At 57.2% G+C, this 14,671-nt stretch overlaps 1 protein-coding gene across 5 annotated transcripts; it reads right to left on the minus strand.

Moving 5' to 3' along the window:
* Positions 1-27: 27 nt before the first annotated feature.
* On the minus strand, positions 28-8,520 carry THY1 (Thy-1 cell surface antigen). 5 transcript variants are annotated; one of them, XM_040534409.1, is made up of 5 exons: positions 8,502-8,520; positions 2,708-2,792; positions 2,265-2,600; positions 1,229-1,757; positions 28-1,122 (listed from the first exon to the last, which is right to left on the minus strand). In XM_040534409.1, exons 2-4 carry the CDS (start codon positions 2,742-2,744, stop codon positions 1,645-1,647), a joined length of 486 nt encoding a protein of 161 aa, XP_040390343.1. In that variant the 5' UTR covers positions 2,745-2,792; positions 8,502-8,520; the 3' UTR covers positions 28-1,122; positions 1,229-1,644. The 5 variants fall into 5 exon arrangements, with proteins under 5 accessions (XP_040390343.1, XP_040390344.1, XP_040390342.1 ...); XM_040534410.1 differs by lacking the exon at positions 8,502-8,520 and adding an exon at positions 4,934-4,983; XM_040534408.1 differs by lacking the exon at positions 8,502-8,520 and adding an exon at positions 4,934-4,983 and having other exon boundaries at positions 28-1,757.
* Positions 8,521-14,671: the final 6,151 nt, after the last annotated feature.

Here is a 14,671-nt window from a genome sequence, read left to right on the forward strand (position 1 = left end):
CACCCCACACACACGGGTGGCCACAGCTCCAACACACGACCTAGGCTTTTATTGTGCAGACAGAGGAAAACTCCCGGAGGACAGGTGTTTTGGTTGTTGTTGTTGTCGTTGCTTTTCGTAGGGTTGGCTTTTCGTTTTCTCCTTTTAACAGAATTTCTTTTACGACAAGCTGTGGAAACAACTACAAATGTTCACCAAAAAAATGAGACCGGAGACGCGTCCGCGCGGTCGGCCGGGCTCTGCCCTGCCCCGGTGCCCCCCGGGGAGCTCCAGCCAGCCCGGGGAGCGGGGCGAGCCGAGCCTCCGCCGCGCACGGCCTCGGCAGCACTAGACAGCAAGCAAGCAGGCAGCGAGGGGCAGGGACGGGCAGGAAGGGGCAGCGGGGTGGGAGGCAGCTCGTGGCGTCCGGAGGAAAGCAAGGAGCAGGGAGCAGCTGCTGGGAAGGGCTCTCAGCCGTCGCGGCACAGCCTGGGGAGCTCGGCAGGGCTCAGGTTCGCCCCACAGAGCCAGGTGGTCCCGTCAGTGCCTTCCCCAGCCCCCTGCCCGCTCCTGGGCTGGGGTGTGCAGGGCCAGCCCCGTGGTCTCTCCTGGTCCGAAGGCTCCTGGGGTCCTGCAGGGCATGGGGACAGGCTGGAGCTGTGCTCGGGGGTCCCTCTCTCCACTCTTGCTGACCCCTGGGGACATTCTGTGATCCTCACTGAGGTGGTGGCCAAGAGCTGGGCTTGCCTTAGCCCCATTTTTCTGCACTTAAATAGAAAGAGGGGGATGCTGGAAGGGAGCCGGGGGGGCAGGGGGGACACATGGGCTCCTCCCAGCGGCATGGTGGGGCCAGAGAAAGAGGGGGCACGTGTCATGGGGAAGGACGGGGTCCCCATGGAGCAGACGGGAAGCTCGGGCGGAGGAGTGGCGGTCCCCTGGGGGAGCCCCCTCCCCACCTGGGGGCACGGGGTGCTGACCGGGCTGTGGCTAGCTCGGAAAGGCTCTGCGGGCCTCCGCTGCGGGCGCTGGCGGCACTTCTCTCGTCACAGCTAAGGACTGGTCCCTGGGGAGGGCCGGGGGGGCCCCGGGCTTGGGCAGCCCCAGGGCACAAGGCGTTGTCTGGGGGCCTCGCTTCCAGCCCGGCTGCAACAAAGAGAAACCACCAAGTCACCCCGCTGGCACCTGGTGTCCTCCCCGTCTCCTCCCAGCACCGGGACCCATCCCCGCGCTCTCCCGTCCCCTCCCTTACCTGCTCGTCTGGCTGTCTTTCCCCGGTTGAGAACAGGGCAAAGAAAAATATTTATAAAAAAAATAAAAATAAAAAAAAAAAGAAAAGGGGCGGGAGAAGCGGGCTGTGCGGGGCTGAGGCTCCGGTGCCCCCAGCACCAGCAAAACCAGCGCGCGGGGAGGGCGCGATGGGAGAAGCGACGCTGCCTAGCGGAGCCACCATGCTTCGGAGCGGGGCGTGCGCGCGCGTGCCGGCGGGTCTCAGCACAGGACGGTGGTTAGCGTTAGATATACGGCTACACAGAGATAACATAGAGAGAGGTTTCGTTTCTTCCAAATCTTCTCTTTCCGAGGGCTGCGCTCTGGCGGGGGAGGCGGGTTGGCTGGGGTGCTCCGTGGGGGCGCGGGGTTTTTTTTTTTTTTTTTTTTTTTTTCCTTTCACAGGGACACGAAGTCCACGGCTTGCAGGAGAGGCAGGGAAAGGAGGAGCAGGAGGAGCCACGAAGTGTTCTGGATCAAGAGGCTGAAGCCGGCGCATTTCTCCAGTTTGTCTGCGAGGATGGGGAATGGGGAGAGAGGAGATGAAATCCCGTGGGAGCAGGAATCATGGTGGCTGGGAGCCAGGCACAGAAATGCAGCGAGCCCAGCCTGCCCCAGTGCCCATTCCCACCTTGTGCCCATGGAGCGGGGAGGCTTTTGGGGACGTAGAGACCCTGGGGAACACCAAACCCTGCCCGCACCTGAGAGCAGGGACAAGGGGGTGGGCAGCAGGAAGGGCTCTGCAGCTAGAGAGGTGGTCCCAGGGGATGCAAGTGTGCAAAATCCCGCTGCACCCCTGCTCTGGACCACGCATCCCTTGTGTGCTTCACCAGCAGACTTGCCCCCTCTGCTGGGACTGGCTGGGAGGGAAGGGCTCAGGAAACATGGATGGGGCTCAGGGAGGCTTTGGGGACATCACAGGGACTGGGGCTTTCTTTGCTGGCCCTGCCAAACCGTGGGGGGGGGGGGGAGGAGGGGCTGAAGAGGAGCTGGAGGCCGGGCGCCGCTGTCCCTCTCACCTTTGATGACAGTGATGTTCTTTATCTGGTTGCCGGTGTAGTCGCTGGTGGCCTTCAGCTCGCACATGTAGACCCCCTCATCGCTGGTGGTGAAGCTCTGCAGGTAGAGGCACACCAGGTTCTTGTGCATGGTGACGTTGGCGCGGCTCCGGTAGACGTTTTCGGAGACGCTGATGGTGCTGTGGATGACGTGCTTCCTGTTGTCCTTGGTGATGCTGAACTCGTAGGTCAGCGGGTTGCTGGTTTTGTTCTCGTAGCGGCAGTCCACCCGCAGGCTCTGGCCCAGCAGGCAGGCACTCAGGTCCTTGATCATCTGGCACTGGGCGGCCTGGAGCACTGGGACGGGCGGGCAGGGGTGGGACAGGGGACGGTGAGCACCGGGGACACCCGAGGGGCCTGCCGGCCCCATGGGTGCTGCATCCCACCCGAACCAAGAGCCCTACCTGTCAGGATGACAGCGATGCCGACGGTGGGGTTCATCTTTCCGCCGATGATGTGCCCGGGGGAGGCTGCCGGCGAGAGATGAGCCTGGGCAGGGGGAGAGAAGCAGTCAGCGAGGTCCCCACCCTGGTACAGGGCTGCGCCGTGCGGCACGCACCATCCCGCACAGACGATGCTCTGCAGCTGGCTGCACAGGGAAGAGCTGGAGATTGAGCGCTGCGTGTCCACCAGCGTCACCTTCCCGTGTCCTTAGGCGGTGCCCGCCACGCTCTTTTCCCTGCCTGGATCCCCCTCGTGCCCAGCCCCTCGTGTTCTGCCCCCCGCCCCGTGCCCCCGCCAGGCTGGCTGCCCGGCCGAGGGGCGGGCGGCAGAAAGCAGGATGCGCCCCCGGCGCCTGCCCGGCGCGGTGCCAGGTGAGGGACCCTTCGTGCGTGCGCCAGCCTGGCCCCCCCGCGGGTGAGCTCAGCAGAGATGACTCACTGCGATGCAGTGAGGGAAAGGGGCCAAGAGCTGCGAGAAGGAGCCGAGGCTGCCAAAGGATGGCACCGAGTCTCCAGGGGCCGAGCGGAGCCCGCCCGGGCACGGGGTTGGAAAGGTTTTGGGGAGGGAGCATCCAGCCTCTGGGCCCCTGCCCCCTCGCCCGTCCTCCTGAGGGCTGCTTGCGGGCGAGGGGCTCGTGGATGTGCCGTCCAAACCCCAGCCCTGCCGGCGGTCTGATCCGGCCGAAAGGAATCAATTAAAGGTTTGCAGCCCAGCCAAGCAATTGCATGGGGAATCCAGCCGCAGACATGCAGAGAGGACGGAGGGGGGGGGGAGAAGCAGAGCAGAACCCGGGGCTGAAGGACACGCCGAGCGCCCCGCAGTCGGTCCTCCTGGGTGGGGACTGCGGCCAGGACCGAGAGGGGGAGCTCAGCTGCCACCCCTTTGGGTCCCCAGGCTGGTGGGGGGGGGGGGGGAGCAGACCCGCCCCAGTCTGCCCCATCGGAGCCTGGCTCGGCATCCAGGGAAGAGCTGGGAAGTGCCTGTACCACAGCCAGCTGGATTTTTCTTTTTTAGCATTTTTTTGGGCCTTTCACATAACGTTCAAGGGGGAAATGCCAAAACCATGTGCTCATTCCATAGCTGTGAAAGACCTCTATACCTACAACCCCAAACCCTGGCCAAGGAGAAAAATTCCCTTCTATATGGTCTCGATAACCAAGGGGTTGCAAAGGGGGACAAAGGTGTGACAGAGGAGACCGCGGCTCCTCCAGGACCCTCCAAGCTGGCCCTCACCCCTCAATTTACCGTTTCCCAGCTCAGATTTGCTCCTCCTAGAGCATCCTGGGACTCTGCCCGGGTTGCAGCCGCAAAACCAGCGCAGATGAGCTCCCTGAGAGGAGGGCTGCCTCCCATCCATGTGCAAAAGCAGGCAGATCTTCCAGTTTTAGGGTCCGACAGCCTTTTGCCCCCCCGTGTCCCCCTCTCCCCCCGGCAGGAGCAGAGCCAGATGGGCAAGGTTCGCTCCTACGGGACCCCAGGGGCTGTGCACGGGGATGGGACTCACAAGGGCGGTGGCACCGGAGGGACTCCGGCCCTCGCAGCACGACGGGGGCCACACCGTGGGGACACCTCCGTGGGGTCGCCGACGGGGCTCTGGGAATGGCGAGGGTGGGGACACCGGGGGAAAAGATGGGATGCGGGGAAACCCCGAGCCCCAAAAACCTGACAGAGAAAGTGGGGTGCACGGGGGGCTGCGAGGAGGAGCGGGGTGGGTTGGTGTGGGTGCCGAGGCCCCGCGTGGGGTGCGGGTTGGTGCAGGAGCTGCCGCCCTTGCAGGGGTGCGGGTGGGTGCGTGGGTGCGCGCAGGCGTGCCCGCGGAGGAATGCCGCAATCCCGACGGCTGGGGGAAAAGGAGAAGGAGGGAAGGGGGCACCAGCATCGCTGCCAAAAGCCGAGAGCATCCCCCTGCATCGCCCCCCAACCCCCTGAATCTCCCCACGCCCCCCTGCATCGCCCCCCAACCCCCTGAATCTCCCCACGCCCCCCTGCATCGCCCCCCAACCCCCTGAATCTCCCCACACCCCCCTGCATCGCCCCCCCCCAAAAAAAAAACCCAAAACCCTGCAGCGCAGCGCCCAAGGCGCGCCCGGGGACCAGCGGTGGGTACCCCCCCGGTGGGGGCTGCATCCCTCCCGCTTGCTGGTGATGCCGGTGGTACCGGTGATGCTGGGGATACCGGTGCCTACCTGGGGGGGGGGGGCCCGCTGCCGCCTCCCGGCGCTGCCGCCCGCTGCTGCCCGCGGCTCCCGGCGGGGCTGGGGGCGGTGCGGAGCTCCCGCAGTTTGGGAAGGGCCGGCAAGGGCGGCCCCAGCAAATCAGGGCCGGGCGGCGTCACCAAGGCTCGGCCCCGGCCCTGCGGTGCTTTTTTGGGGGGGGGGGGGGGGAGGGGTGCGGGGGTGGGGTCCCTGATTCTGGCAGCCCGGCCTCGAATCCATCCCCCCCCCCCCCCCCCCCCCGCCCAGCATCCCGGCGCCGCGTTGGGGTGCTGGGGGTGAGGGCAGCCCCCCCACCCTTGGTGGGGGATTCTGCAGGCTGGGGGGGGGGGTGGGGGGGGCACATCCCCATCGCCGTGGGAACTGCGTTTGGCAGAAGAGCTGCCGCCCCCCTGCAGCGTGGGGGCGCTCAGCCTGGGCTGGGGAAGAGCAGAGATCCCCCACCCCTCACGTGTAGAAGTCAGGGTCCCTGCACCAGGTCTCCGCAGCCCCCTGGCCCAGCTCTCCTCCCTGCAGGGGGTGAGGACGGGGCTCTCCGCGACGCCCCTGGCCATCCGCCCACCTTGTGTTTTAGCCCCACAGCTGGCGGGGCAAACGAAGACTCATCCCACGCAGCCTCCCACCACCAGACGGCTGGGAAGGGGCTAAGCACATCTGCTTCTGCACACGCAAAAACGGCTTTGGACCCAGAAAGCAGCCTGGCAAAATGCTTCTTCCCTGCTCTTGGGCAAGGTGGAGGTGACAGCAGCACAAGGAGCTGCTCGCCCTGGGCGTTTGGGGTCCAAGGCACCCCAGGAAGGAGCAGGGTATGCAGGGCAGCCCGCCCCATCCTCACCTCCTCCCACTCCCCCTGGCCAGGCTCTGCAAAAAGGGCTGGCCCAGTGAAAGCTGAGATGAAAAGTCATATTCTGCCCCAGCAGAACCTGATCCCAGGTGACATTCGAGTGCCGAAGTTTTGCAAGCTGGCCGTGCTGCGGGGTTTTGCTAATCCCACAAAATCTTGCCTCCAGCTGCTCGATCACAAAGCAGGCTGCAGGCACGCTGCCCCAAATGGGTCCCAGACTTCCCCCCGTGCTGCCAGCAGCAGAGTGAGGACCTGGCCCTGGCTGCTGGGGCAGGCAGGTATCGAACAGGCCCAGACCACGGGTCTGCACCCAGCCGTATGCACACATCAACACGATGACGCTGGTGAGCTGGGACGGTACAGACTGATGGAGGAGGATCAGGAGCGTGGCAAAGTGGTGCAGGAAGCCACCATTAAGGGCTGGGAACAGCTCGATGCAGACACACAAACGCTACCTGCACCTCGCCGTGCTGTCAGCACAGAAAATGCAAGCACGAGGTCTGCAGCCAGACGCGGCTGTGATGTGGGGCGCACACAGCAGCGTGCACACACGTGCATCCCGTTTACATTCAGCCCCACATCTCCACAAGCTGCCTCCTCCACTGGTGAGCACAGGAACTCGGGCTCAAAGGGCTGCTTTTGGAGTCAGGCAGTTGCTCAAGCACCATCGCAAGAGAAGTCAGCTCCCTTTAAGTCTCTGGCTGGCGGTGCTGTGGAGGCAGGCGTGATTGTGCAGTTTCTGGGCAGCACGCTGGCAGGAAGCATCCTGCCGAGGTGTTTGCAGAAGGCTCCTTGCAGAGGTTCTCCAGCTGGATGGTCCCTTTGCTGCAGAGAGCAGTCTGGATGCCATCCATAAAGCAGAGAAAATGGGCCCCCAAGTCACACCTAATGCAGGGGTGCCCCCCTATAGATTAAAGCCAAAGGAAAGAAGGGGGCGAGGAGGAAAAAATTTAATAACTACAGACAGAGAGGGGGCAGGAAGAGAGACAGACAGGCACAGGCAGCCCAGCAGTGCAGGCAGACACCAGCAGGCATGGAGCAGAGGCACCGAGGAGCACCATGACTCGGGTGTCTGGCGCTGCTGCAGCAATTAAAAGCTGGCCTTGCCCCAAAGACGTCCTGCTGCAGGAGGTGCCCTTCCCGCAGGAAGGTGGGTGCTCAGCCTTCCTAAGGGGAACATCTCCGCCCTGCCCTCATCCTTCCCCCAGACATGGGAGGCAGGAAGCCTCTTCCCGTCTCCCTCCTGCTGATGAATCACGGCCCAGCAGCGCGCCATGGGGCTGGCGCACACCCTGCCAGCAGGATGCCCACACCACAGCCTGCCCCAGCAGCAGCCCCCCAGCTGCAGGAGGCCCTAGCATCCTCCACAGGGTGATTAGAGCTGGGGAGCAACGGGGTGGAAGAGTGAGAGGGGGTATCTGAGAACCAGCACCAACAAATCTGGCAGCACGGACAGAAAAAGTGACCTCCATGGCAGCAGAGCTGGAGAGGGCAGTGAAGGATGTGTGGTTCTTCCTGCAAAACCCAGGCCCTGCCCTCCCTGTCTTTGAGGGACAAAGACAGGGAGGCTGCAGAAGAGCTTTGCCCTTGATTGTAGAGACAGCAGAGCCCCCGGGAGCCCGGTGAAGCCCCGCGGACGCTATATGGAGCACGGCCCAGATACAAAGCCCCTGGGCTTCGCGGCGCCGCTGCACAGAGCAGGGGTGGAGGAGACTGCGCTCCCCCCCTTCCTGCATGCAGCACAGCCACAGAAAACAGGGCGGGCATGGCTCCTGCTGCAGCAGGGCCTGGGGACACCGTGCTTGGTGTCACCCAGCCACACAAAATGCCCCAGCACGGGGATGCTGCACCCCTGCTGCTCATCGTGGTGACACCAGCACCCCCTGCTCCTGCCCCCTGCCAGCGTGGTTCACCACCACTGCCATTTGACAAGGCAAAGAGCTGCTATATGGAAGCTGGCTAATCACATACTACCCCCTTCTCCTCCGTTTGCAGCACTGCAATAAGGACACTCATCCACCAACTTTGTCACCAGAACGTGGTGACCCCTGTGGCAGAAGGGGAAAGCCTCCTGCCAGCATCTCCAAAGGCATTTCCCCGTCAGAGCTGTCAAAGGCCAGGCACTGGGTGGCCAGGATGTGGGGACACCTGCAGATGAAATATTGTCTATAAAATCTAGCAGCTGCAAGTCTGACTTCAAGCAGAACTGCTGCTGGAGACCTGCAGTCCCCTGCAGGTCAGGGACAGCATCACCACCAGCATCCATCTGAGGACACGGTGACTCGTGCTCTTTTCACCCAATTCTGTACGTAGCTAATGATTTTTGTATAGAGTGCTGATTATTAACAATTTGACCTGATCTGCAGAGGGTCGAGGTGACTAAAAATTCTAGATAATAGGAAAACCATGCTGATTACTAAAATTTCTGTATAATAAGCTATGCTGACAGCTAGAAATTGTATAACTGTAAGCTATACTGACTGCTAAAGATAGTGGATAATCTAAAATTTGTATGTGATACTAAAGCTCTGGTCTTAAAGGCTGGTTCTCCCCACACAGCAGCTGGATGGGAGAGCTGCTCTCTGCAGGGCTTACTGGAAGACCTGGCCCTGGGGGAAGGAGGAACATCTCTGTCAGACAAAGCCTTTAGGCTTGGCAGACAGCTCCTAGCTCCGTTTGCAGATTTGGGTCCCTTACCTGCAGGGTGAGCAGCCAGAGGGCTGGTGTTCAACCTCTTGGCAAGGCTTCCACATCCCATGGTCTCTTCATATCTGACAGCGTGGAGAGAGAACTTGGAGTGGGAAAAGCTGCTGCTTCAGAGGGTGAAGCTCCCTTCCTTCACCTGCTGAACCCCTCACCCAGTGACGCCTCCCCACAGTTAGGGTTGCAGTCAAGGGGAGCACCCTCGGGGTGATGCCACAGTGTGCAATCTCATCAGGCCTGGACCAGCAGCTTCTGCCTGGAACAGCTTTAGACCCCTTTGTCTGGGGGGAATTGAGCTGTGGGGGAATGAGGAGACTCCTCAGGACCTGCAGGGAAGGTTCCAGGCAGGGAAAGGGGCTCAGAGCTTCTGCCCCCCATCCCCAGCCTAGCTTTCTCCTCTCTGTCCCAAAAGAGATGAATAATGCAAGCTACAGAACACAGAAATGGCTTCCCTGCACTTTCTCCTCCTACCTGCAGGGCCTTCAGGAGTGGAAACTGCTTATGAACATTGCTTATTTATGAAGAACCCATCAGCCAGGAGGTTAACTCTCACCACGCAGAGAGGCGCAGCCACTGGAAGCAGTTCCCTGCAGGAATTTGGGTCCCCCAAGCTCCAGGCAAACCGGGAAGCTCCTCACCCTGGAAGGAGGAGGATTAAATAAAGGCAGGAGGGTTTGTCCAGCTCGGGGGCAGAGCTCGGTTTCTCCCCAAGGCTGGGGGCTGGCAGGACAGGAGGAACACGCACAGTGCTTCCCTTTAGCTGCCAACCAGCTGCTCCCTGAGCTTGGGGTTGTGTCATCAGCTGCAGCGCTTGCTCAGCTCCTCCATTGTTATCAGGGACAATGGGAGCATGTATCCAGGCTGAGCCAGGAGATCCCCCTGCTCCCTGTCTTGGGCTGCCGTCCCCAGCCTCCCAGCCCTGGGGACACTGCAGTGACAGGGGACATCACAGCCTGCCCAGCGCCCCGCGGGCTCTCCTCCAAGGCACGCAGCAAACCCAGCTCTGCCTTCATCCCTGCAGCCACATCTGGCCCCACAGCCAGACTCCTGCTGCACTTCGTCACTCAGCAATCCCTCCCCGTCCATAAAAACAAATTATTGGGAGCAGAGGGAGATTTTCAAGCGCTTCCCAGGGAGCTTTTACCCATTGTTGTCTGTGTCTGGGACTGGAAAGCCTTGTGTTGGCAGGCTTGGGGCAGAGCTGGGAGGCCTGGTCTCCTGTCCCCATCCCTTCTTCTGTCTCCTCCAGGGGCAGGAACTGGGTCACTTCATGTCTCTGTGCACAGGCATCACCACAGAAAAACATCCTGAAGAAACTGGCTTTTTTTTTTTGTCCAGGCCAACCCTGATTTGAAATACAGGCCTAGGAGATGGATTACTGCTAAAGTCAGTGCAGTGAAAGAGTCACTGAGCTATTGTAAACAAGAACCCAAGGCCATGGGTAAAAAAAAAAAAAATCAAAGAAAAAAACTTGTAGGTAGCAGTGGAGGAATTACCAGGTGCCCGCTGAGAAGTGATGCTGGTGCAGGTGGCCAAGGTGAGGGCTTGCTGCACATCTAGGTGGTAAAGCAGAATAAATGGGTCTATGTCTAAAGGACCTGCTTTCTTACCAGAGGGATGATACTAGAGAAAGTGCTGCAATCCCCATGTTGTGATAAAATTGTCCTCAGCAATCCTCAAGAACCTTCACTTGGACATTTTCCGTACTGAAGGAACTCAAGTCTCTGCAGCCATATTACCAACAGCAAGCAGCTTTGGGGAAAGCTCAGAGATTTAGAACAAACCCATTCATACAAAGCCATTAGTAACCCTAAACTTAGAAAACTAACTCCAAGATGAACTTGGATTTCTTCACAAAAACATCAGTAAACCATATTTTCTGTTGTCAAATCCGAGCAAGTGTTGAACACACTTGGTCATGGTCAAGCAAAATCTTAACTTGAAGAGTCACTTGCCTAGGAAGACAAAGATTCATCCTCCCACCACCACTTACCTAGGAAGACAAACCTTAAAGGCAGTTCTCACTTGCCTGTTGGAAAGATTAGCTCCCCACCATGATCTCATTGCCTTTCTGAGCTGTTGCTGCTTTACATGACACATGGGTAGTTGAACAAGCTGAGGCACTCATTCCTAGCACTTTTATAAATTCTGGCCAAGCAGCACAACACACAAGGAGAAACAGACCAGCTCCCTTCTTGCTCTGAGGACTCCATCTGGGGCAGCAGCACAGCTGGCAGTCACTGCCTGCTCAGTAACCACAAGCACCAAAACAGCTGGAAATGAGGACATCCAAGGCTGGACCCCATGGAGAAGGGAACCAGAGACTGAACTAGATGGAACTAGAACTGAACTAGACCCACGGGCAGGGCAGGCAATGCTGTCCTCACTGCAGGAGCTGCTGCTCTTGGCACAATCCCACCTCAGCATCACAAGAGATGTCAGTTTACTCACTTAACTGACAGCAAAACACTTTGCCAGGAGTTTCCCATCAGAGCTGTCATTCTCACAAAACACTAGTTTTTTTTTCCAAACCCTTCCTATTTTCCTGGGCTAGGCAGGGATGACAGATGCTGGGGCAAACTTTGCTGCTCTTTTCAGAGGCCGTTTTCTCTGGTACTGACAGCTGACAAACAGAGCATCCACTCACTGTACAGCTCTGTGCCATTACCGGAAATAAAAAAGTAAAGGTAATACACGAAGATTAAATCTCTGCAATTTCTTAAAAGCCTTTATTGGAAGAAGTAAATGCTCCCAAATATTTGTTTACCAGAAGAAATCTCTCCATGGAGCTTCAGCTACTTAGCTGATCATGTTCAGAGTCAGAAGCTCCTTGCCACTTGGCACAGCATTTATTCCTAATGGAGTTTGGGATCCTGCCAGTTAGCACTTGATTACAATTAACTTACTCCACTCTTTTAAGATAATTTAATTGGTTTATTAATCTGTGTATTGCTCCTAACAGCTTAACAATTTACTCCATGCTATATGCACAGCTTTGTATTTGTCTGTAACCAAACCTCCTGGGAAGGGGCTGTGGCACTGCCATTGCTGCTGTCCCTCACCCACATTCCTAAAGTTCATCCAAGCTCTTCTCAAATAGAAGCTTCAGCCCCCAGAAATTCTGCCGTGTCACCCAAGGATGCACAGTCCCACAGACAGTCCATCACTTCACTGCCTGCTGACCTGTGCCAGTATTTCAGCAGGTAGAGGCTCTTAGAGCCATTTACAAATTATCATACGATCAAACACAAGCTGCCAAGTCTAACACTGCATCATCCATGGGGCACTTTAAAGTAAAGGGTTCCATTTTCTGTGCAAATGCCCTGCTCCAGCTGGTGCAGGAACTCCTCCTCCCACTTCCAGGCCAGGAAGGGAGCAGAGGACACCAAGACACCTGCTGGCTGTCACAAAGCTCCACCCCACAGTGACAATGCAACACCAAATCATGCCATAAAACATACAATTTTTTTCTGAATTAACTCAGCTTTTACAGTTGAATCCACCCGCAAATGTCACCTCTGTTCCCTCTAAGTTACCTCAGCTTTTCCTACCAAGAATGTAACCTCTCCCCCCTCTAGGTTACCTCTGTTTTTCCCCATTTTAAAAAAGTTTGTCCCTTCTAAATTACCTCAGCTCTCCCCTAAAACATCACCTCTGCCCCTCTGAGTTACCTCAGAGCTCCCCTCCATGTTCACTCTGTACCCTACATATTACCCCGCATTCCACCCCCCAGACACAAATTCCATCTGTGTTCCCTCTAAATTTGCCGCCATTCACCTCTACCAACCTCACCTTGCCTCATCTAATTTACCTCACCCTTTCCCTCAAAACCCCCCAAAACACCATATTCTCCCCCAAATTAACAGCTGGTGTTCTCCCAATCCTCCCCTCTGCCATGGCCCACACTGCACCCAAGGGTGACCAAGCCCCCCCAAGTACCTCACAGCTGCAGGTGCCCCTGGGGTGGCAGTGCCACTGTTTCACCCACCCTCAGAGGATGGAGGCACTCCATCCCATCCTACTGGGAGCCTTGTGGGGCAAAGTGACACCCCACGGTCCTCACAGGCACCCCAGGGCCTCCCATGCACCCCCAGGGCCCGGCTGACCCAGGGCCCAGCTTGAGACCAGAGATCCAGGCCTTTCCTTTAATTTCCCTCCCAACTGAAAAGTAAGCATTATCTGCTCCGAAGCGATTTCCCCAAGTTTTAAACCGCACGCAACCACTTCAGATGATTTTGACGTAAAAGCCTCCGCTTTAATCTTTTCCACATTTGTGCCGCTGCTTTCCCAGAACAAACACTTCCACAGCGCGATCTCCCTGCCAGGAACAGCTCCAAAGGGAGCATGCTGCTTCATGCAGGAATGAGTGGCTAGAAATAGCCATAAAAGTTAAGGAAATAAGACTGTTCCCTATGCATTTTTGGGCTTTTTTCTTTTAGGCATACATATTTTATCTCTCTCTGATCCTTCCACCTGTACAGAGGTTCTCATTTAAAGGTAAACACCCATTTTCCTGCTAAGGAAGCCCTGGGTTGGATTACAAGCCTATAAGTAACACCCCCAGGGATGTGACCTGCTACCACAATCATTTTAAGGGCAGAGAAATGCCATCAGAGCTGAACCCCAGCAACCTCCAGCCCACACAGGCACCAGAACTTAAGTGACCACTACATGCAACACCCCATGCTCACTCAGACAGAATAAGAAAAACGTGTGCAGTGAGAACGCACAAAATGTGTGTGACCTTGAATATTGAGGTGGCATTTCGGTTCCTGCTATTCCATCACATCCTTTTGGGCACAGAAGGGAGAAAAAAGGATTACACTGAGGCTTTGAAAAGTGGAGGGTCAACGGTAGGCAGAGGGCAGGATTACCACATAGCTGCATGGGGAGGTGCTCAAACGCCTGGAGATCTCAGCTGCAGCGGGCTGAACACTCAGGTTTCCACTGCCAAAGAGCTTAAAGATCAACCCTAGCAAGGCTAATCAGGACCCCCCAAGCTGACTCAGGAATCTGCCCCCACTAAACCACAGCATTTTGAGTTGAGCTGAAGTTGGTGGGGCTGGAAGCACGCACCCAGACCTTGGTGCCTGCTACCTGGCTGGAGATGCTGTGCCAACATGAGGTGCTGAACCCATACCAGCCCATTCTGCTGATTCAGGTGCACTCCAATATTTCAGCTTAAAAGGAGGAAGCTTCATCCCAGCAGGTTACACCAGTTCGGCTATCATCTCTTCTGCAGAAGACACAGCCAGCACAAACAGCATCACGCTTGCCAGCAGACGGGAGGAACATCTCATGGTGTGCTGCTCTGTGCCGCCAGCACCACTCAGCAGTGCTCTTTCCGGGCTTTTATTACATTATTACATTGCTATTGCATTACGTTTTATTACATTACTTGCTGGACACACCATGTCTGCATCTCCCCAGCCTTCACCAGCTCCCCCACAGGTCTCTGTAGATAGGAAGAGGGCAGGGGACTCTGCAGAGGACCTGCAGGACCACCCAACCCCACCAGCACTGCAGCTAGTAGCTGAGAGCTAGAGAACTTGAACAAAGACCCTTCCTACCCTGCATCACTAGGGAATTAAAATACAGCCTTATTTATAAACTCATAGCCCCCAAACATACTTCAAGACTCTTACTACTTGAAATATTTAACCCCAGCCAAATACCTGCTGCTCTCTGAAGCTGTAATCCTGAAGGCAGCAGAGACCCCTACAGCACCTCTCCCCTCCCTGCACCAGGCTGCAGCACAAGCAGAAACTTCCCCAAGGCTCCTGGGAAGCTTCTTATAGGGACCCAGCTGCTTCCTGGGGCCAGGAACAATCATGGGCAGCATCTGGGGGCAACTAACAGAGCACAGGTGCAGCCCAGCCTGGTTTCTTGAGCAAATCCATTAACATTTTTCCTGTTCTGGAGCTGTATTCCTAACAAAGTATTTTAGACCTTTTACATGGAAAAGCCTTCTTACTGTAAAGTGCATAAACAGAAAGTTGTTGCTGTTCTGTAGTGGTCTCCCTGGTGCTTTTTGAAAAGATGACTTAGAAAGAAAGCCCACTTCTCTGCCCTTCCTGTGCAAAGGAAAACATGGGGAGAAAAAATAAAAAATGCATACTTTTTCTTCGCCTTACACCAGGATTTGTACTTTTCATTGCTTTGAA

Source organism: Cygnus olor, chromosome 22, assembly GCF_009769625.2.
Source record: "Cygnus olor isolate bCygOlo1 chromosome 22, bCygOlo1.pri.v2, whole genome shotgun sequence".
Lineage (NCBI taxonomy): Eukaryota > Metazoa > Chordata > Aves > Anseriformes > Anatidae > Cygnus > Cygnus olor.

What these genes read in the sequence shown, in the direction of transcription:
- THY1 (XM_040534409.1), bottom strand. Translation starts at nt 2,744, where the DNA reads ATGAACCCCACCGTCGGCATCGCTGTCATCCTGACAG. An exon ending in CATCGCTGTCATCCTGACAG is followed by an intron (nt 2,601 to 2,707) that starts GTAGGGCTCTTG and finishes CGCCCGTCCCAG; the next exon opens with TGCTCCAGGCCGCCCAGTGC. An exon ending in GAACATCACTGTCATCAAAG is followed by an intron (nt 1,758 to 2,264) that starts GTGAGAGGGACA and finishes CCATCCTCGCAG; the next exon opens with ACAAACTGGAGAAATGCGCC.